Source organism: Anser cygnoides, chromosome 16, assembly GCF_040182565.1.
Source record: "Anser cygnoides isolate HZ-2024a breed goose chromosome 16, Taihu_goose_T2T_genome, whole genome shotgun sequence".
NCBI lineage: Eukaryota > Metazoa > Chordata > Aves > Anseriformes > Anatidae > Anser > Anser cygnoides.
In genome coordinates, this window is record NC_089888.1 from 12,509,943 (window position 1) to 12,532,564 (window position 22,622).

Here is a 22,622-nt window from a genome sequence, read left to right on the forward strand (position 1 = left end):
AACATGGAAAAAAAATCCTCTGTTGTTAGTAAAAATGCATATTTCTTCACCTACTTCATCTCAGTGCTTTAGAGGGAATGTCTTTCTAAATTTTCAGTGTCAGCTCTTGCAAATAGTGCAATCCATAAAGTCAGGCTGAAATGGGGTCTGTAGAGGCCAGTGCACTGCAGCAGGAGCACGCAGTCCTGTTGGCAATTTGCAGTTCTGAATTTTGTCACTTGACAGAGATGTCTGCTGTTGTTAAGTGTAATCATGTCCTGGGAGATCGTGAGCATCTGGGTAGTCTCAAGCACGAACAGAGGCTGGGTGGAGAATGCATTGAGAGCAGCCCTGAGGAGAATGACCTGGGGGTGTGGGTTGATCAGAGGGCTGGAGCACCTCTTCTGTGAAGGCAGCCTGAGGGAGTGGGGTTGTTCAGCCTGCAGAGGAGAAGGCTCTGGGGAGACCTGATAGAGGCCTGCCAGTGAGTGCCTAAAGGGGGCCTACATGAAAGCATCAGGACGTTTTACAAGGACATGTAGTGGCAGGACAAGGGGTAATGGTTTTAATCTGGAAGAGGATAGATTTAGATTAGATACAGGGAAGAAATTCTTTACTCTGAGGGCGGCGAGGCCCTGCCCAGGCTGCCCCAGGAGCTGGGGGTGCCCCATCCCTGGGGGTGCCCGAGGCCAGGCTGGGTGGGGCTGGGGGCAGCCTGGGCTGGGGGCAGGGGGTGGCCCTGGGTGGGCCTTAAGGTCCCTTCTCACCCAAACCATTCTGTGAACTGTGCTGGAGCAGTGAGACATCAGGTCTTACTGAAAAGTGTAACAGAAGTAGGCCCTTGTCTTTTCTGGACCAAAGGGAAGAAGCTCTTTATCCTTCTTTCTGTCCCACACTGATAGCCCTTATTCAGGCAGAATTCTTACTGGTACTTAAAAGAGTTTTGACTGGAGAGATTTTATGGACTCAGCCTGTGTATCTCCCGTGATACAGAATCAGAATAGGTATTTGCTGAAAGATAAATTAGTCCAGCATTATTCCAGCTCATCTAGTTTTACCAAAGGGTCATGTGAAGGTGAATTGTTCATTTTTCTCAAATACTGTGCTGCCTTTTTTTTTTTTAATATAGATATGTATCCTAAATCCATTACAAATAAGCGATGGTATTTGCAATATTTGAGACTGCTGCTCAGTTTGCAGGAGGGTTTGGAAAGCAGTGTCATTTTCCTTGGAGTGGCACAGCACAGTCACATACAGGCACTGACTCAGTGCAGGGTTATTGTGAAACGAGGTGACAAATGGGAGACAAGGTGGACCTAAAATTATCCACCAGCATCTGTGTGCTGACCAGAAGGGTGTGCAAGGGGTTGTTATTGCACATAAATTTTGTGCAATTTGGCAGCCCATCTGTGTGATGGGAGAAGCAGTAGTATATCATAGCAGCAACGATGTGCTAATATGTCTTGCACAGAGGAACTGCTCTTCCAGCTTTGCAATGATAAAATGTCATGGATAGGGCTGCAGATAACAGAGATCAGGCAGATTCTCTCCAGGGAGAATGCTACATCACCAGCATCACCAGCTCGACATCCTTGGGAGCTTGCTGTCAGGAACTATTTGATTCTGGGATTTGATCTCTTAAAATGCACCCAGTTTTGCTAGAGACTGGTTATAAGGGTATGTTTAACTTTTGTGACGTCTCAGTTTGGGAGAAGACTGCTTTCCAAATAATCTAAAGGACTGACTTCGATACAGATTATTAGATAGGTAGCCTTAACGTTACTGTCAGAGGCACAGTGTGAAGACAGCATTTAGGAAGCTGTAGGGAACTGAGATCTGCGTGAGTGAGCACTATTATACTTACCAAGTTACTGTGCTCTTACTAGCAAAAACAAGAGGAAGACATAGGTGAGTGGCACTCAGGTTTTTAATTATCATATTTAACCAAGAACCATCTAAATTCACACCTCTCCATATCCCACGTCCTTTTGCAACGAATCAAATGCAAAGGCCTTAAAGATTTGCTGTAAGTCAAAACAGTTGCATCAAGATCTAGTTGTTGTTGTTACCCCATAGATAATTTTTTCATTCTCAGGTAGGATGCCTGCTAAATGCAGTCTGAGGACTTGTAGGATCATGACCATGAGACATTTTCTTTAGCCAAAAAAACTAAAATAAAGAGTAATAAAGCCAAATTTCATCATTTAAAAATTAAAAAAAAAATAAAAAGGGCAAAATACCCAAATCCCTTTTGTTGCTTTTCGTGCCAGTTTGGAATGTTTACAGGGTTGGTTTCTTTACAAACACTTAAAAAAAAACCAACAACAACAAAAAAAAACAGTAGGGAGAATCATTTCCAGAATAGGGAGGAGCTTCCACCATTCTACATGACTAGAGGGAGCTGTATGGGCTCCCATGCCATTCCAGATCATGTAGAGGGAATTTTAAATGAAGTCTTTATATCTACCCTGATGTGAAATCCTGTCTGAAAGTGTCTCCTGTGATGTGCATGCACTAGTCCTGGTGGGAACCTCTGGTGAGGTGGTGGCCCAGAGTGTGCATCTCGTTACACAAGCCAATACTGATTTTGAAAATGATCTCTTTGAAAGTCTAAATTTGCCTCTCTGTCTCACAAGTATTGTCCATTTCAGAAACCTCAGCTGGTAACAATTTAAATCAAGTTTACTGGAGTGAGGCGTCTACCTTCGGATTCCCAAGTAATTTGTAGTTAGCAATTCCTGGAAAGGCAGGGTGGCCCCATAAGTTCTTTTTTCTCCCAAACTCCAGAAAATTCCAATACTGCCCCAAGTCCTGACTGTTGACTTGCTCTGTGACCCAGGGCAACCAAATTGCTCTTTATAGGCCTTACCTGCACATCTGCAAAAGTGGCTATGTTCCAAGTACGGTAGAGGAGAGGGTCTGATTTAGACTAACAAACACGGAAGAAAGCGAAAGAGGTCCCAAATGGGAGATGTGTTATGGACTGAAGGCAGACTAAGCTATGAGAAATTTGATTATCTTAATGTGTTTTCAAGTGGTTTAAGCTTGAAAATATAGCAGGAGAATGCAAAACCAGAGCAAGTTCATTTACTGGATGATTACAAACTGCTTAGGAGGTAATTCTGCAGACCTTATGAAACTTCCTAGACTAGTGACTCCTTTCATTCACCTCATAGAAGGACTTGAAATTTTTAAGAGGTGTTCTTTTTTTATTTTCTAGAGAAAAAAAAAAAAAGAAAAAAGAAAAACTGCTTCTGAAATTACTTTGATGTATACTGAGTTTTATCTACTTATATTGGATTATGGAATAGTTTTTCCTGTGTTATCTATTGTCATCTTTCTGATGTACTGAGATTTGTACTAGCTTGTTTCCCAACATTTTGAGGAGGAGATAAATGTAAGTGTAGGAATGAATGCAGAATGATAATAGAAGAATATGCATTCAGAAATGATTGATTATCACAAGAATGTACATGTATGCTATTGTAGATATAAAGCAACCTCATAAATTTACTAGCAAGAAAGGAATCTACTGTGCAGATGTGGAGCCCTGCCTCTGTTCCATAAATAATTGATTAATATGGGAATAATTTGTGGATTTTTGTCCAGAGAAAGCTAATGCTTTAATGGGAGAAAGTTTGTCCTGCTAAAAGAACCTGTCTCTCAGGGGAAAATATTATAGGATTTGCTATGAAGTGTTCTGGGTTGAAGAACAATTCCCTTGTTATCTTGTATGGTTTTAACAAAGAATTTGCTATCCTACCTGTGTATTTTTGTGGTACTAGTGTACATTGTGTTTGAGCAGGCTTATTTTACTGTTATTAATGCATTTGATTCTCTGTAGTTTGTATTTTGGGTGTTCTTTTTAAGGATCTTTCTCCTAGATGTTCCTTTGGTTTAAAAAAAAAAAAAAAGAAGGTATATATAGGATATAGTCCTATACATGTATCCTGTGTAGGAACACATTGATTTACAATAACTATAATATTATATTTGGGGTCTGGAGTGCTTATATTAAAGAAAATCCATCATTATGACATTGTAATAAATGTAATATGCATGTTGAGATGAAAAATATAATTCATTTTGATAAGTGTTATATATCCCATATTACTGTGTTCTTTGAGGAACATTCTCCCTGTTCTTTCTCTCTCTTAATATATGTCTAAAGTCTTTTCCTTATGTCTTTCCTACCTAGCATCACCCTCTCCTTGTTCATTTTCTGTCCAAAGCAAAACCCTTCAGAGCAAATCTTTGTTGAATTCCTACTACTCAGGTACTAGTGCCAGACTTTTTTTTCATTTCTAAATTTTCTTTGCTTTTGTACATTTCCCAATATGACCTATAGACTGAATCTTCTGAGTGTTAGATGCGGCTAACCTTGTTTTCATTTTTTTGTAATTTTTTTTTCCTATTGATCTTCTGTTGATTTTCAATGATCCGTGTCGTGTGGGTGAACGGAATTCCATCTCAAAGTATCATCAGACACTGTTCCATCGACCACGCTGTTAGGTAAGAAGCCAGGTATGGTGTACCTTCATTGGAGAGAAAACACACTCATTGCATCTTGATAATAACTTAGAGAATGCTACAAAGTGGCTGGGCTCCAAAATCATAATTAATCCTGCGGTCATGTGTGCTGTTAATTGGGAAGCCTTTTGTTTCGCTTGTGCTTTATTGTTGTTATTAATTGATTTTTATTTTATTTTTTAAAGGAAAAAACAGTTCAAAGTATAAGAATTTCTTTGGAGAAATCAGAGGCCGAGTTTGGGCAAGTGGCCCCACCTTATTCTGCTTATGCTTAGAATTAAATTTTAAATGTTCAAGCAGTCTGGTATAGATTTGAGAGGATAATAAAAAGGCAGGTTATGAAAGGTGGAGGCTGTGCTGCGGCTGCTGGTAACTTTAGAGGAAGATGTTAGTGTTCAGCATCTCTGAAAATTATCTCTTCTTGTCCAGGAGATAAATAAAGCATAGAGTATGGAGCTCTTAGCTTTGGGATTTTTAGAAATAAAATGTTTTTACATTAAGTTAACAGAGAGCAAAATTGGCAGAAACTGTAAGCTGATAAAAGAAGTTATTCAGAAACTTATTGGAGGTGTACCCTTGAAAGTGAGTAATAACAACCTACAACTTCAGGCTCTCCCTGGAGGATGCTGCCTGTGTGCGGAATTTGAAGAATGCAATTCCTCTGCTATGAATCAGAAAGATGATGTGTAGTTGATCAGAATCTAACCAGTGGTATTTATCAGACCTGTCATTTTGGATTATCTACAGTAAATGTTCACTTCCAGACATAGTAATCTACCGTGTCTGCTTTAAACATTACTCTGAGCACACTGAAGGCCCATAGTTAGACCAGGAAGAAATTACAACCAAGCACTTAAGTGCCTTGGTTTACAGACTAACAGCCAGGGCAGAGAGGCTCAGAGGGTCTGCCACGATACGTGCATTTATCCTGTTGTATATCAGCATGGCCGGTGGCAATGAGTGAGCCCTCTTCTGAAGCAGTAGAGAAGGAGTCTTCTTTTCTACAAGGTTTGTTCTTGTTCCCCAGAGACTCAGTGCTGTCAACAGAGAAGTCTAAAGGCAGATTAATCTTTTGGCTATACTTTAGAAGCAGGGCCCAGACCTGCAGTTTGCTGGAAGATGTCAAACTGCTCTCATCCCAGCACTCAGCGTCTGTGAAAATGGGGACCCTCATGTGAGGGAGACGTTTTCACCCCTGTGCCCCGATAGTGAACCAAATGGGTCAAGGAGTGAGACAGATTCAACTATGTCTCTTACAGGGAAAAACAAAAAACCTCCCAAAGCTTTCAAACCCCCAAATTTTAGGGGAGGTGGGGGGGGTGGGGAATAAGAATTAAAGTAGTCTTAGGTATTCAAAATTCGTTCAAACTTACCATCTTCTAACCGCTATCTCTGATCTGAGCAAGGATTAATTTCCCTGTTTTTACACGTGGGAAGTTAAGCTCAGTGCATTTCCAAGACATGATTTACACAGACTGGTCGCCCCCTCAGTCAGTTGCATCTGACTATAACAGCCAAAGGTGCTGTGAAACAGCCCATAGCATTGAAGAAATTTCTATCTTATGACTTGAAGGCAAGTGAAAACTATGGCATTCTGGCTTCTCAGACAGATTCACCAGACATTGGGTGATGCTGTATGAGAAAAATAAGTTTAATTTTTTGACGTTTATTAATATTCATTCCTGGGAAAGAAAAAGATCTTAAAAAGGGCATCAGTTATCCCACCACCAATATCTGTCTTTGGGCGTTACCTGCAGTTCAGTGCTATTTGTTCCCATCTGTTATGCCTTCTGCTAATAAATGTTCTGTATCTGCAATAGTAGATGACTCCCTAGGCTTGGCTGTGACATGATTTGTTGATAATAAGATACAGGGGATTTATTTATTTATTTATGTTGCCTCTACCCTATCTTGTGCCTGATTAATACTTTTTTATGTAATGCATGTTTTTAGCTCTGTAATTTTACCTTATAGTTGTAGACATCTCTGGATTTAATGGTTTTCACAAGCATCTTTGCTAGGGAAGTGAATATTTAATACTAAAAAGTAAAGGAGTTAATTTCCCTGGTTTTAATATTTCAGTAAGGCCCATGTTGTACCACTAATGTGAAGTCTGAAGGGGAGATAATACCACAGTAGAGGTTGTTTTGGGAGAAGATGTGCATGGCCAGTGGCTCTCAAAGATATCCAGCATATGTCATCAGGGTAGGTTCCTCCGGGGAGCCAGCGTGCCTTTCCCTTTATGGTGGTTTTACTCAGGTGGGCAGCTGAGCTCCACCACAACCAGTCTCTCACTCCTCCTCCTCAAAGGGAAAGGGGGAGAAAATGCGATGAAAAGGGCCCAAGGGTTGAGATAAGGATGGGGAGATCACTCAACAATTATCATCAGGGGCAAAACAGACTCAGCATAGGGAGATTAAAGAAATTTATTACCTATTACTAACAAGCTAGAGAAATTAGAAACAAAGAAAACAAACTAAAACCACCTTCCCCCCATCCACCCTCTCCCACTTCCTCCCCCTGGGTGTTGCAGGGTAACGGGGAATGGAGGCTGCGGTCAGTTTATAGCACTCACCTCTGCCGCTCCTTCTCAGTCCCTCTCTGCCCCTGCTCCCCGTGGGGTCCCTCCCACAGGATGCCGTCCTTCCTGAACTGATCCCATGTGGGCTGCCCACAGGCAGCAGCTCCTCAAAAACTGCTCCCACACGGCTCCGTACCACGGGGTCCATCCCCCAGGAGCAAACTGCTCCAGCACGGGTCCCCCACGGGCGGCAGCTCCCCCCAGCCCCCCTGCTCCTGCGTGGGCTCCTCTCCACAGGCTGCAGCTCCGGCCCGGGGCCTGCTCCTGCGGGGGCTCTCCATGGGCCGCAGCCTCCTCCAGGCCACATCCACCTGCTCCACCGGGGGCTCCTCCACGGGGGGGCTGCAGCGTGGAGATCTGCTCCATGTGGGACCCATGGGCTGCAGGGAGACAGCCTGCCCTACCATGGGCTGCAGGGGAACTTCTAGAAACCTGCACCACTATGGTACACCGTGGGCTGCAGGGGGACAACCTGCTTCACCACAGTCTGCAGGGGAACTTCAGCTCCGGCACCTGGAGTACCTCCTACCCTCCTTCTTCAGTGACCTTGGTGTAAGCCTGTTTCTCACTCCTCACTCTCCCAGGTGCTATTAAGCAGCAGTTTTTTCACCCCCTTTCTTAAATCTGCTCTCACAGAGGCACAAGCAACATCGCGTATTGGCTCAGCTCTGGGCAGCTGTGGGTTCCTTTGGAGCTGGCTGAAACTGGCCCTTATCTAACGTGGGGCAGCTGCTGGATTCTTCTCACAGAAGCCACCACTGCAGCCCCCAGCTACCAAAACCTTGCCACATAAACCCACTACACCCTTGTGTCATTCTCATTTCACTTAATCAAGAATATCCTGATAATAAGAGTCCCTGCCCTCAAGAGAGGATGGACTGTGATGCCTCGTAGTTCCTTGCAGATGGGTGGAAGCAGAGAAAGGTCACTGTTGTGACGTCTTGCACAAAACCTGGCTTGCGTTTAGAAAAACAAAAATTTGCTCTGAAGTTCACTGTTCTGTAGCATGGGTGGGCTTTTGCCCATGCCCACCTATTCTGCTCTGGATTTATCCACAACCTAATGTTTGAAGAACTAAAAAGATATTTAGAAGCTGATACTGCTTCATTACTGTCTCACATTACTGACATAAATTGCAAGATGAGTTATTTTTACATATTGAAAACTTTAAAATGAGTGGCTTGATCTGTTCAATTGTATCTGTAGCCTTCTGGTCCATGTAAGTCTGTAAGGGGCTGTGGGAGAGGCTTTCACGTCCATTCACTGTGCTAATGTTGATGTGCAGCGGAGGAGCATGCCACTGAGGGCTGTTGCTTGAGCTGAGTTTCCCTTAGGTTTCTTTCCATCTGCATATGATCCTGTGGCTTGGAAAATTCTTCTTTAGTGGCTTCTGGTTTTCTGTGCTGTTTTGAAGTTGCCAGTAGCTTTTCAGCTAATGTATTGCTCTCTAAGGAAGGCAGATCTGACAGCATCTTTTCACCTACGAGTCAGGTTTGACTTGGTGAGGTCCCACAAATCTGAACAGCTGCACAGTTATACAGGTACCCAGTAGTCCCAAGTTTTAGCCCATATCACCAAAGCATCTTCCTCACATCTAAAAACAGTGCTTTTTTTCTATACGAAAGAAAAAAAAACAATAATTCTTATAAGATTAGAATATACTTTTGCTAGTATTTATCAAGTGATTCTTTAAAATCTATAGAAAATTATTTTCTCCAGCCATGTGGCTTCTTCATAGCCTGTGAAATGAATGATTTGTTCTGTCAAGAAGGCTTTTGGTTAAGGAACTTGCCTTTTCTAGCTCAGTTGATATCATAAGACAGATGATGTTTCGACTTTGGTTTGCGTGTGGTATATTATAGCTAGATATTTATCATATAATAAAGCGTTGATGCACTCAAAAAGCAAATTAGTTTACCAGATACCACCATATCCCTGGTGGAAGGCAAGAGATATTAGTTGTCCTGTAGTTGTACGTGGAAGATGTCAAGTAATCAACAGCCATTGCTCTAGTAGAGAGAGATTGGATGTGTGTAATTAAATCTGTCACAAACACCGCTCAAAATATAATTTATTTTGTGCAAAGGATGTCTTACTGTGTTACACACTTACCAAGGCTAAGAGAATAAAAATATAAACAGAGACAATACGCCTGTCATTTCAGTAACAAGTGGAATTTGGGGATATTAAAGTAAAAGTTTCGGAAGAAACTTCCCTACATACTGAAGATTGCACATCAGCACAGCATTGCTTTCAGTTGTTTGAGGCATTAGGTTAGTTTTCTAATCCGAGGGCAACACCATAATATGTGTCTAGGTATCTCTCTCTCAGGGTACCAAAACTGGGTTTATGAAACAAGAGAATGCCTGTAAAAGGAGCCAGAGCTTCAGCCCCAGAGGTGACTCTCCCAACGGCTTTACTGGGATGTTGCACAGGGGTCTGGCTGTACGCAGCCACTTGCAGGCTGCGACTCGGAATTTCTCAGCTGCTCTTCACTTTATTGCTGACATGTACAGAAAAATGTATCATTTTTTGCCATGGAGGGAGACATTTATTTTAGTTGTCTGGGCAGCAGCAGAAGTATATAATAGAAGGTGGTGTAGCAGCAGGCAGGCAATAATATCTCACCCTCAGGGCTACTCCCCAAATGAGGGAAGATGCCACCTTGCCAGCCTCTGCTGGGGCTTTTCTCAGCACACAGCACTCCTTTGTGTTTCTCTTAGCAGAGTAGAACCTCACAGGTTACTTCAGCAAGTTTATGATTATTTCTCCAGCAAAGGAGAGAGTCACAGAAGTACCATTTCTTGTAAGCAAGGAGAGCTTGTGAATATTATAAGTGTAGTCGGTGTTGTTAAATATGATTATCTGCAGTTACACCTCTAACAGATAAGTTGAGATGCCTGAAGAGTTTCACCATCAAGGAAGTTATGTGGGAGCCAGTGAATTGTTGATTTAATGTCTTCTACAAAATTTCAGGGTGTTCTGTGAACTATTAGGCTGGTAATGAAAGCGTCAGCTTCAAGAAAACAAAATTCCTGCATTGGCAATGGGCATCTCAGTGTGGGAACAAAGCATGTTGCACTAAGAAGGGTTAACAAACAAGCTGACAAAATATTTTTCTGTTGCAGCTGCTAATATTAGAAAAAAGCCTATTACAAACAGTGTGTTTGTTTCCAGCAACATGCAGAATAGCTGTTTTGTTTACATCTGCACAAAAAGAACTTTGCAAAATCAGAAATGGGTCTAGGAAGGAACTGGAGCCCTGAACACTCTGCCCTAATGAGAATTCAGAAGCTCTCAATCAAATTACTTTATCAAAGAGAAACTGGAGAAGTGATTTGATCAGTGCCTACGTAGGTCAAGTTTTCAAATACTCAGAGGGCTCTTTAATCTAACAGGAGGTATAATAAGATTCAGTGTCTGGAAACTGAAGCTAAACAAAATCAAATTGCAATTAAGAAATGTTTAGACAACAGGGGTAATTAACCATTGCCACAACTTTTAGGGTCAGGATGGAATCACCATCGCTTGCAATCTTTGGGTTTGGATTATTTCTCGATGCTGTAGCCCATTTTCGGTATGCAGTCAGGTGTGGTGGTTTGTGTTCCTATCAACAGAATGAGGACATATTGCTAGAAATAAGATGGGCATATGAAATATAATCCAAAAAAAAACCTGATGCATGACTATGTTTACTAGTTTGAGTATTTCAATTTCAGTTAATTATTTCAAGCATCTTTCAAAAAAAAAATGTGTTTTCTTGATTTGTTTTTCTCGTTGAAAACTCACTAAAGGCACAAGAGCTCTAGACGCACCAGAAGAACTTCAGCGGAGGTCATGGACAGTTGGTCCTACAACCTTATCCCTGTTTGCTAAAGAATAGGGTGGATGTGAGAAGGGGACAGACAGGAGGGACTATGGAAGAGTGCTGTGACTTCCCATCAGTGCAACAACTAAAGCAGAATCTGAGGGGTTGAGGGGCTGGTATTTTGGTTGGCTTTTCCAGTAGTAGCAGTGCCAGAAGGCACGAGATTCCTTTTATTGCTGCAGCCTGCATGAAAAGCACAGCCTAGTTGTAAGCATTTGAAGACTCTCGGTTGATTGTCCTGGTGAGAGATGGGTTTGCTGCTACCTCCCCTCCTGCCCTGCGTTTTGAATTGTTCACAAATTGCTGTAAACAGCACATCTTGAGAGAAGGTGTAGTGCCTTGCTTGAGCGCCTCATTAACCATGCTTAGGTTCAGACTCGTGGTGTGATTAGACCGGGAAGGAACAATATGTTTCTTGCATCAGGCTTTATTGGCAGAACATATGAACACTAGACTCACCTCATACATTGTAATTTATCTCCATAAAAGCCCCTCCAACCTTTTCCTTGTCCAGATAAGATGCTTGTGGAAAGAACCAGCAGCCCTCCTGAGTTGGTGCAAATTTCTGTGCCGATTTTCTGTGGTTTTCTTTTGGATCATATAGTGCACAGAGGGCATTCAAGATGCTTTTGTTACAGAAATCCAGCAGAGGTGATGTTCCCAGTGTCAGCTCCATGTGCTCTAGGCTTGAGAGCAGGATGACCCAGGTTGTGTGACGTGGGTTTTTCTTAGGAGAAACACTTGGCTGGGTGAAAGGTGATGCTGCAGACCACACTGCAAGAGCTGTTACAACAGTCAGTGGATTTTGTAATGTTTCTGTCTGACCCAAGAGACCAGAAGCACAGTTGTCACTGTAAACTTAGAGGGCAGAGTCAGACCCCTCTTTGCTGCTGAGCATCTTCTACTTCCAGATTCAGAACATGGGTGGAGGAAGTTATTCTGGAAAGGGGGTTGCTTTTCTGGCTTTCACCTCTTCCTAGGATGCTGTTGGGAGAAGAGAGCCAAATATACCAGAATTAAAGGATCTGAAGAAAACGAATAATATCCCATGAAGAAGCTGACTGATCTGAGCTCCGTTTTACAAGTAGCCTGTGCTCTGCGTGTGCCCTGACTGTATTAGCACTAGAACCACACATTAGTTTTAAGACTCCCTCTCGAATAGGGATATTGTAATGTTTTTTAATTGGGGCTGATAAAAATGTGGCATTACATGTACGTTCTTCAGAGAAGCCAGTTGTGAAATTGGGTTTGTATTAAACCTAATGATGGAAAATTAAGCATAGTACGTCTGTTGGAAATGGTCCGCAGTAAAAATCTTTTCCTCTCCATTACAGGAGGTTAATAGGGAATAGGGGAGGAAAGATGCACGGGGAAAGCGAATCCAACTAGGGGAATTAATAAGCCTTGAAATTCCCTCTGTTCAGAGTTCTCACACTGTCATTAGTTGGAGCATTAGGGATGATTATACAAATGCTTTGGATGTTACTCTTCCTTAAATCCCAAATTTATTCACATTTTGTATGTGAGGGTTGCTTCGCTAGAAACATAGCTATAAATCTTGGAGTGTCCAAGGAAATGTGACTATGTTTATGAGAAACTGGGCTTCAGAAATCCTTAAATCCAGTAGCCTGATCTTCAAAGCAGGTGGTCACCTTGATGGTAATTTGTTTCAGAAGAAGCAGGATATGTTCAGCATCTGTGATCATTCAGCCACCAGTCTCGTTTATCTCACAGCTTGCCCTGTGGCCGTGCGTCCACTGCTGTCATTCCTTTCTCCTTCTCATAGTCCTATAACTTCAAAACAGAGCATATGCCTGTCTTGGTATCTTCCCTCCAATATAACAGGAAACCAGCTAAAGCATTATTTGTCATGTTTTGTCATGTCATTGTTTTGCCATCTGCTGAAAAGGCGCTCTAATGCCCTAATCTGTCTGCTCCTGCCCAATTTTGCAATGAGGGACAGAGCAGAGATCCTGACTGCTTGTGATCAAATCTTCATGGTGATTTCTCAAGGATAGTAATGTTTACAATAGCACACTGGCCATATTTCTGTCTCTAAAAATCACCCTGAAATTGCAACTTGATTTATTCATTCTTTATCCCTTCTAAAGCATGACTGTAGTATTGCTGACAGGGGATAGTGTTCAGGCTCCTTTTCAGTAAGCTTTCTGTACGAAATGAGCCTTGTGTATGCGATTGTCAACTTTTTTTTTTTTTTGAGCGGTTGAAGATATATTTTCTCTTTGCTAACAGGCTGGCTTTGGCTAAGACCAGAAAGAATTGATGCAGGATGTTAAGGCCAAAGAACCCAAGCACATCAGGAAGCACTTCTGTGCTGCGTGGGTAACAGAGCACTGGCAGAGGTTGCGATGAGAATTTGTGGGGTCTCCTCCTTGGAGATCTTCAAAAGTTGCTTGGGCTGGGCACTGGACACCCCTCTACAGGTGTCCCTGCTTGGGTGGGGGGGGTGGACCAGATGGACCCTAGAGGTCCCTTCCAACCTCAACCACCTATGGTTCTGTGATCTTTAGATACCTGTAATCATAGGGAAAAAAACAACAGTTGACTTGGCCAACTATAAATCTGATCAATTCTAGTAGATAAAAACCTAAATTTTTCAGCTACTCTTAGTTTCTCTTGTTAAAAATAAATGTTTTGGTAGTCAATTGTTTGGCTATTCATGTTATTTGCTTTTAGTTCAACAGGAGTATTTTGCTATGTATTTGCAGTTTTGCAGGGCGTATAAGAGGTTACAATTACATCTATGTAGTGATAGAGATTTTAAAAGTATTTCTATCAAAAAGGAATGCTTTATGTTAAATTTATACATCTGAATTTTAAGATTGTGCATACAAGGAAACTATTTTTATGTTCTTTTATTCTTTCTCATAACATCACATCTTTGCAATTGACATAAATTTTAGACTTGAATTTGCAGAGCAGTTTAATTTGCTTCTAACATCCTTTGTGGTTTATTTGAAATGCTAATAATTTGTTTGCTATTAACTTGGACCCCTTTCACTTATCTCATATTGTACACCTCAAATCTCGCTTGAATATCTTGCTCATCTGTATGTATCTTTTGGTCCTGTTCTTTGCAGGTCTGTGAAGAAAGGTATGTAACTCGAGGGGAGTCGTTACGCAGAACTCACAAATTCGCTATTTCACTATACGTGCTATATGCTTGTTGTGCCTGACAGGCTGTTTATTCCCGTCCCATCTCTGGGTTTGTCTCCTTGACTCAAAAAACATTTGAATGTGAGTTAGTGTTTCTGGGCAGCTGTAGGCAAGTGTGTGTTTCTTACTTATTTCTTTACTTTCTTTTGCCTGCACCAACCTATGGGGTGGTGGAGAAACAAAGAAGTGGAGAAGGAATGAGAGTGGAACTCACAGATAGGTGAAAGCTTGTTTTGCCTCCCTGTCTTTAAAACAGACAGTAGCCATGGAGAGATGACCCAGCCAACCCTGACTATCCAGACCCACCCGTACCGGAGCTGTGAGCCGGTGGAAATGTCCTACCCCCGGGGGCAGTTCCAGCCAGCCATCCGAGTGGCCGACTTGCTGCAGCACATCACCCAGATGAAGCGAGGACAGGGCTATGGATTTAAAGAGGAGTATGAGGTGAGAGGAACCTTCACTCACGTGAATAAGTTGAGGAGTGGCAGTCCTAAGGGATAGATGCTTGGGAGGGGAGGATAACCATTTTGAAAAGCTTATTTTCCTTAAATTCACTCACCCTCCTAATCCTTTCCTTCCTCCATCTTATTTCTGTTTATAAGGCTAGGATTTTACAGCACTAGCAATCTTTGGTGGCTCTCTGGTCCAGAGGAAATGTGTTTAATACGGTGGTAAGAGAATGACATTGTGTTCGTGTGCACTCTCTCCAATAAAGAGCAGAGAGTAAATATTTAATAGGTGCTGAACTCCATGAAGGATTTGGAGTCCCATAGTCCCTTACTTATTGGTCTGCTTTAGTTGACGATAGGGCAAAGCAGGGTTTACGAAAAGAAAGGGTTTTTGCTTTTTTTGGGAGCCCCAAATACTCTGTAGCAATTGATGCAAGTTAAATCACAGCTTAATGACCTGCATGCAGAACCTTAAAGGCAAAGGCAGCGGCAGCAGCTTTGTGTAGCTTAAATGAAGATGGAGTTTTCCAGTATGCTTAAACCTCTGGCTCAGAATATGTTCAGCAGACCTACTCTTGCAACTCTGTGTGAAGAGAGGGGCAAGGAGTAAGCTGAAAATATGAAAGCAGCCCTTCCACCCTGCAGCCAAATAGCTGGAGTGACCAGGAATTTAATCCAAATGCCAAAAAGAAGTGTGGCACTGGGGAGGAGTTGGAAGACAAATATACATTTAGAGGAGAGAGAACAGAAGAGGGAAATAGCATCAAACATATGTGAGACTTTGCTGTAGCAAGCGATAATTATAATGAATGTAGTAAGCTTGTGGGAAGGCAATAAGTAATTAATATGCATAGTGGCATTAAAACTACTTAAAAATAACATAACAGCTGTGAAAAATAAGTTACTTAATGAAAACAGCTCACTTTTCCACCCTGCAAGTTGGAGTCCATGGGGTTTATATCATTGATGCTGGGGTTTGCTGTAATTGAGAGGCAATCTTTTCCTGGTTGTCACCAGGGAGTATTTTTTTTAATCAGACAGCATCAAAGACTGTCATAACAAATGATCCTGGTAACTGTATGTTAACCAGGGCTAGTCACTCGTGCCCCACAATCAGGGACACTAATTAAAGTATCAATACAAAGAGCTTGGTTTAATATGGAAAAAGGGTATTAATTCTCTTAGGAGATTTACTTAGCCCCCCTTGGCCTCCACTTCCATGAGTAGTACCCAAAGCTGAATTCAGCTCAATTACAGATGCCCTAAGATCTAGTTCTTGATGTTCAAGAAGAAAACAGGTGCTGGCATATATGTAATTTTCTGGCACTGGCATTGGTAATTATCAAAATAACACATTAGCATGAAAAATGTCAATGCAACTTTCAGCTCCACAAGTTCTGCGTTTCCCAGAAAGTGCTATCTACATACGTATATAATGATGATGACATTATATACATTTGCATAATTCCTTTCTTTACAAGAAATAGCCTGGAGAATGCCACAAGCTCTTAAATCACTTTTGCTGTTCTACCCTTCAATCAGAGGCAATTGCCCTAAGTGGCAGTCCTTTTAGATGGTGGAATTTGGATTTCAGAGCATGGGCCGCAGGTAGCACTTTGGCTCCAAGCAGCTTTCAGCCACCACCAGCAATACTGCAAATTGCAGGGAGGATGTCGAGGACTGTTGTAAATCCTGGAAGGTAGGAAGGGTAGTTTTAAGTTGGCTGAAATCTTGAGGAATGCAAAGCTGGAAAGCCTGCTTTGCAAAACATTTTGCAAAATGGTTGATAAAAGCTTAAAAAAAGAAGACCTGAAATTTTATTTTTGTGTCTCTTAAAATCTGTTTCTAAACACTAATATTAGTGTCATCTGCCTGTATGTTTTTTCTTCTAAGAAGCTGATTTTCTGTTTACTTTGCAGATTGATAGCATAAATGAGAGCCTACTTAGTGACATGTTAGCAAACAATTTTACTCTCATAAAAAATCACTTTGAACAGAATGTATCAGTCATACATGACAATCTCTTATCGCTGTACGTTCCCATTTCCACTGAGGAACCAGGGAATTGCATTCAAGATTTGTTTGGTACCCCTTCACCTGCAGAGCACTAGGGCACAGGTAATGTGTTTTACTGGGGACATCTTGGAAAATTTTTCGGGTGCTTGCATCTTACATCTAACTCCACACTGAGGTAAAAACCAGGATGTGGTTGTGTAAGCGGTGTCACTGCTTCTGTGAACTGGCTGATAACTGTGTGTGTGAACACGGGAACCTGTCAGCACTTGCAGCATGTGTGTTATTTGGGGTCTGCCTGCTGCACCTGAGGCCAAAGTGACTGCTGTTTGTTTCAGCAATAAAATGCGTGCACCCCAAGAGAAAAATATATCACTGACACTGGATGTAGATGGCACTGTTTGGGATTAGGCACGGCCATAAACATTTACACGGGGCTTGCTTAACTGTCACCTGTTCCTTTTTCAGAACATATCAGCCCTGATTTGTTGTGAGCTGCTAGACTGGTCCCATAGCCATACTGCGAGCACCAATTACTGGCTGCAGAGATAATAAGCTTAAGTATCCAAACTCATTTTCAAATATGATTTAGGATGTCACTAACGTACATTTCACTTGCTGTATTACTGAGACTGTTAGTTATTTTGGATTTTGTGGCTCCTTCCTCAGGCATCTTGCTACTGCCAGGCTTCAGTGGATTGAAGTCACCTCTGGATTTTAACCCGCTCATTTCTGGCTGGCTGCACAGCCTTTGTCTGATCAAAAGAGTAGATCCGGGAGCTCAGGCTATCAAGTGACATTACAAAATGTTTGGCAGTAGGGTTGTCACTATATATGCTGTCCTTGGACTATGTTGGCTTAATGCTTTGTATGTCCTTGCTCTGTACCAGACTGGGGAGCTGAACTGGCTGAAATATTTCTCTCCAGGGCTTTTTGGGGTGTTTGTTTGTTTTTTTTTTTTCTCTTTTTCTCCCAGTTTCTTATCCTGGGTCACAGCAGAGTCATGGGAAGAGTTTTGCCACCAGTGTTGAGAAGCTGGAGGCTGCAGGGAGATGCTCAGGACTATGTTGTGAGCTCTGAGATGAGCGGCAAGGCTTTTAATTGATAGTGTTGCCTTTGGCAAGAATACAGCAGCATCGGGGTGCATCAGAGCAAATGAATGATTCAGGTTTTCCTACTTAAATGAAAAACAAACTGCAAATTAGCTAAATGCATCCATTGGAAATGTATATTGGCTTGCACTGAGTCTCAATTGAATGTGAACTCTTCGGTTATGTTTGGGCCACGGTGCTTGGAAATTTTAATTGAGATAAGGGACTTTTAGAGATATGGCCCTGCAATTTCAGATAAAAATTAGATCATTTTAGTTTTAAAAGCTTCATTATAGCATAAATTCCACTAATGAGATGATATTTCAGCATGAATTTTACCAAACTTCTCTAGAAGAAGAAGAAAAGAAAGAAAAGCTTAAAAATTAAACCTAGATTTTTAAACACCAGAATTTTGCAGGTAACAAATTGAACAAAGAAGAATTGGGAGTGTTTCTTGTAGAAGCATCACACGTGGGTCAAATACTGGTAGCCAAGAGATCTATCGATGCTGGTTTGCTATTAACGATGCCGCACAAAGAAACAGAAATATTCCTTTTTGAGATCATGGAAAAAAGTATTGTACAAACCTAAACTCAAGAAATAAAACATTAGGAATGCTCCTCTTTTTCTGGATGCAAATTATATTAATTATAATTGATATTTTTGCCTTTGTATTTCTAATGCAGTTTCAGTTCTCAGTTTTTAGTGGTATCACAACAAAATTGTCAATGCTGTACCACCTGGATGTGTGCAGTTACTCCGATTTGTTCATCTGGCGTGTTATGGAAGCAGGGGTATGGGTGCACTCTGCAAAGGCAGTTTTTGTTCCTCACCAACCAGAACCCCCCTTCATTTCTTCAGAGATGGGTAGTTTCACAAAACGCAGAGAATTCTCTGGTTTTGAGTGAGGTGAAAAATCGCACGTTCTGAAATCTTTGGAGGCTATCTCAGGCAAATATAAAAACATGAATTTCAACGGAGACTTTCATGTTCAAATCACCTGAAAGGACAAGGTTGGTTGAGAAGGGATTTATTGGACCTAAACATATTTTATTTGGCCAAGATGGCCTCCCCCACGTGGACGTGATGAGGGAGAAATTTACTTATTTATTTTCCCTTTTCAGATGGCTGTGATGACATGTTTAATGACTGTTGCCATTCTCTGGTCAATCTGCTGTAATTTGATATTAGCAGAAAAATAAGGCACTTTTTTCCTTAGTATTTGAAGATGAAAATGAACCTTCCTCACCTCTTTTCTTTTACTTAGGGATTTTTTGTTGTCATTGTGTGTAGGTTTTTGTGGGGTTTGTTTTGTTTTGCTTTTTGGTTTGGTTTGTGTTTTGTGTTGGTTTTTTTTTTTTTTTTTTTTATGTGCTCAGGAGATGAGCTGCTATTTGGAAACAGCTGTCTGTAAAGGAAATATATGTGCGATCAAAGCCCTCACCAATTACAGTTATTACTCTTTCTCCTGGGCTTTTGAATAGGAACTCGCTGTCCCTGTCTTTTGTCAGCAAGGCTTGTGGCAGTGCTGCACTGCCCGACATTTTCTGTCCTGGAACCCCTTTGGGGGAAATTCGCAACGATCTGGTCTGCCAGGGGATTGCTCATATTAAGTTTAATTGCAATGCCGGTGTTGTAGATCCTAATAATTGTGTCTCTCTGCTATTGCATTCAGGCACCATAATAGACCTGGATGGCTTGTGAAGATGAATATAAATTCATTTTCCAGTACAGCTGTGTCAAACTACCTGCTGCTAGCTAAGGCAGATACGATTCCCCAATGAGAGCAGTATAAAAACTGCGCAATTCCCCGGGGACCCATAAATAATGCAATTTGTAACGTTGCTGTTGTTTTTAGTAATATAGGCTCGTGTTAGGGAGTAGATCTTGAAGGAGGCAGATCTATAGAGAAAACTCAGTGGAAGCCGTTCTTTTCCCACCTGTGTGTTCCGCACAAATGGTGGCTGGGCTGGGTGCAGCTGCTGCCAATTGTCTGCAGCTCGGTGGTGGCTTTCTGTTCGAGTTGTGGTGCCAGCCGTGCCCAGCCGGCCGGTGCCGCTGCGGTTCCAGCCGAGCACTGCTGTGACAGCTGCTTTCAGCTGCTGCTGCTGGCATCCCCGGCGGTCCTGAGACAGGGAGAGAGGTCGTCCTGCTTGTGGGTGGATAGTCCAGGCCATCTTCCAAGGAAGGCAGGACTGTCCTCCAGCCAGACCCCGGCACAGCTGCCGTTTTCCTGGCTCTGCCTCTCCAATCCTTCCTGGACTTGTGTCAAGGAGAAAGTGGCTCGTTCACTTGTGTTCAGAATAGCTGCAGGACCAAGCTGTGTGGTAAAGCAGCGCTGTCTGCTGCTGGTTTCCTTAACCCATCCTTTCTCAACCAAAAGGGCAAATTTGGGGAAAATGATTATTTATTTCCATAGTTCATGAGTATGCTTTACCTCCTTTTGCCTCTTGTTTTTAGACATAATCTAAAACCCTGAGCTTTTTATTTTTCCTCAGAGAAAACCAGCTAGTGATTTGTATTACATCACCCCATTGCTAACACAGAAATAGTTTAAACCACTGTACGTGCTGAACTGAGAGCCTGAGCCCTGTGTTTCTGCCATCTGGGTTTTCTTAGCAGTGTACATATGTGAAATCTCCACAAACCCCGTTCTGCGGGAGAAATGAGGTTAACCTGTGTCTGTGCAGCCAGAAACAAATTCTCCTGATCCTTTTAGATCTGAACTCGCAGGAGGAAAATGATTCTCAGCTAGCAAAAGCCAAGAGATGCAAATGGACTGCACCAAGCTCTGCTTTTTGCGATAGTAGATGTGCCCTTTCCTCGAGAACAGCTGTTTGCTTAGTTGACTACTGAATTATGCAGTGCCTTTATTTTTGCCCTCGTCTGTCATCTTAATCCACCTGAAGGCATTGGCCAGATTTTTATAAACACTCCACTATTGTTTATTTTGCAGGCGCTACCCGAGGGGCAGACAGCATCCTGGGACACAGCCAAAGAAGACGAAAACCGCAATAAGAATAGATACGGAAACATAATCTCCTGTAGGTGTTAATGCACATTGCACTGAGCTTTCTGTATGGTTTTATAAGCATCTTGTGGAAACGGTGTGCTTGAGAACCTCACTAAAAGCTGGTTTACATTGCTGAGCATTCAGTAGTTCAATTGGATTGTTACGTGTTATGTTTATTTCTAGGATATATTTTTTTTTGGTTTATGGTTTTTTTATTGCTCTATGTAAACTTAACGCATGATTTTACCCTTTTTAATACTTGTAAAATCTACCTTACTTTGTATTTGATGTCTGTAATTTAAGGACTAAATCTGTTTGTCAGATTTTCACAGTGGATGACGATGCCCATTTTCTATGCATTTTTATTACTTAACTCAGATCTTTCAGTGCCACAAGTGGGAGTGAAAAAGGAGATGTGGATATGTCAGGTTTTTAGATATGAAAGATATAGATAGAAATCAGGTTTTCTCCTTCCTTGTGGTCAGGAACCAGTGGAGCAGTTGCTACTTATCTATACCTGGTTTGATGACTAGGACAAACTTAGCTTCTGCTTCAGAATCACAGTAAGGCAGTTGAAAATGCACTGGAAGCTTCTTAGTTTTACTTCTTTCCGTAACCAATTAGTGTTGGTGTTATAGGGATATTAACACTTGCAGGACTACAGGGCACGGAAGGCTCCATAAAACCACTGAGGTTAGTTTTAGTCTCCAAGTCAGGACTAGCTCCACCTCTGTCATTTTTATCAGATCTTTGTGACACCTTTTCCTAAAGATCTCCAAACTTAAGCTTTCCAACAACTCTCCAGGCAGCTTACCCCAGTATTTCAGTATTTGCTATAATGACTGGGACATATGAAGAGAAGTGTGATAAACCATCCTTTTTAAGGGTTGCTGAGCAGCATCAAATTGGAGAAGCCAGGCCTGAGACCATCAGAACAAGAAATAGGGATATAAATGGTTGTGTCATAGATTTATGTGACTGGATAATTCTATGGAACACTACAAAAGCAAAATTAAGTTACATGGAGTGACGTATTGATTAGTATATTTTTTCTCAGGTTAAATGTGTACTTCCTGTAGGACAAACAGACTTTACTAAAGAAGTGGAAAACAAACAAACAAAAAAAACTTGTCACAAAGAAATCTCTCTCAGATACCTTAACTTCCCTATTGTTCTTTTAAGACTTGAAAGAAGTGATTCATGTAACAGTTTTGGGGTAATGGCATAGAACAGATCAGGAACCCTATGGCAAAGGTGAAGTCTGGAAATGAAGATCAGAAGCTTGTGAGCCCTGATCTGATCCTACTTCTGCCTGCTGCCTTTCTGCCTTGGTTGTGAGCAGGCCACCAGTTCCCATAATTTTTTGTTTCTCCATGTGGAAAATGGAAGTGGTACTACTAGAATATTACAGATAGCATGGAAATCATCCCCCTTATCTTCAGCTGCCAAAAAGCACAGCCTTGCTGTAAGCTTCCCGTGTTGCTAGTGGCAGCGAGATACCTCCAGACAGAGGTTCAATTTGCATGTCTAGACAATTAGCTTAGATCAAATTATTCTAAGAGGTGAATCATCCAGCTATAACAACTACACATTTGTTTGAAGGTGGAAGTGCCATAGTATGATATAAGGAAAGAAGCATGAAAGACTGTGTGTCTCTGCGGGATTTTGAGGAAGCGGTTGACATAATGTCAAAGTGGAGGTGAAAAGAGGCAAGACTGTGCAAGAGCCACCATTTAATTTGTGTTGAAGGTGGTCACAAAGAAAACACTGAACTCCAAGTGAAACGTGAGAAGAAATTAAGAAAGCAAAATCAAGGAAGATAAATGGGTTGTTATCCAAAGGGAGCGTGTTCAAAAAGATTAATTGTTGTCTAACAAAAAATGATGTTAGCCTTTTGCTATAAATATAAATACAGTAGGAA

General features: G+C 41.7%; 1 protein-coding gene across 16 annotated transcripts in view; it reads left to right on the forward strand.

Moving 5' to 3' along the window:
* PTPRT (protein tyrosine phosphatase receptor type T) overlaps positions 1-22,622 on the forward strand; it is a 571,615-nt gene that overhangs the window by 514,043 nt on the left and 34,950 nt on the right. For 10 of the 16 annotated variants that reach the window (XM_066978461.1, XM_066978465.1, XM_066978464.1 and 7 more), the window contains 4 exons: positions 4,178-4,255; positions 4,456-4,503; positions 14,392-14,579; positions 20,645-20,732. In XM_066978461.1, coding sequence (XP_066834562.1) covers positions 4,178-4,255; positions 4,456-4,503; positions 14,392-14,579; positions 20,645-20,732 — 402 coding nt within the window. The remainder of the gene's footprint in view (positions 1-4,177; positions 4,256-4,455; positions 4,504-14,391; positions 14,580-20,644; positions 20,733-22,622) is intronic. The other 6 variants (XM_066978466.1, XM_066978468.1, XM_066978467.1 and 3 more) reach the window with 4 other exon arrangements.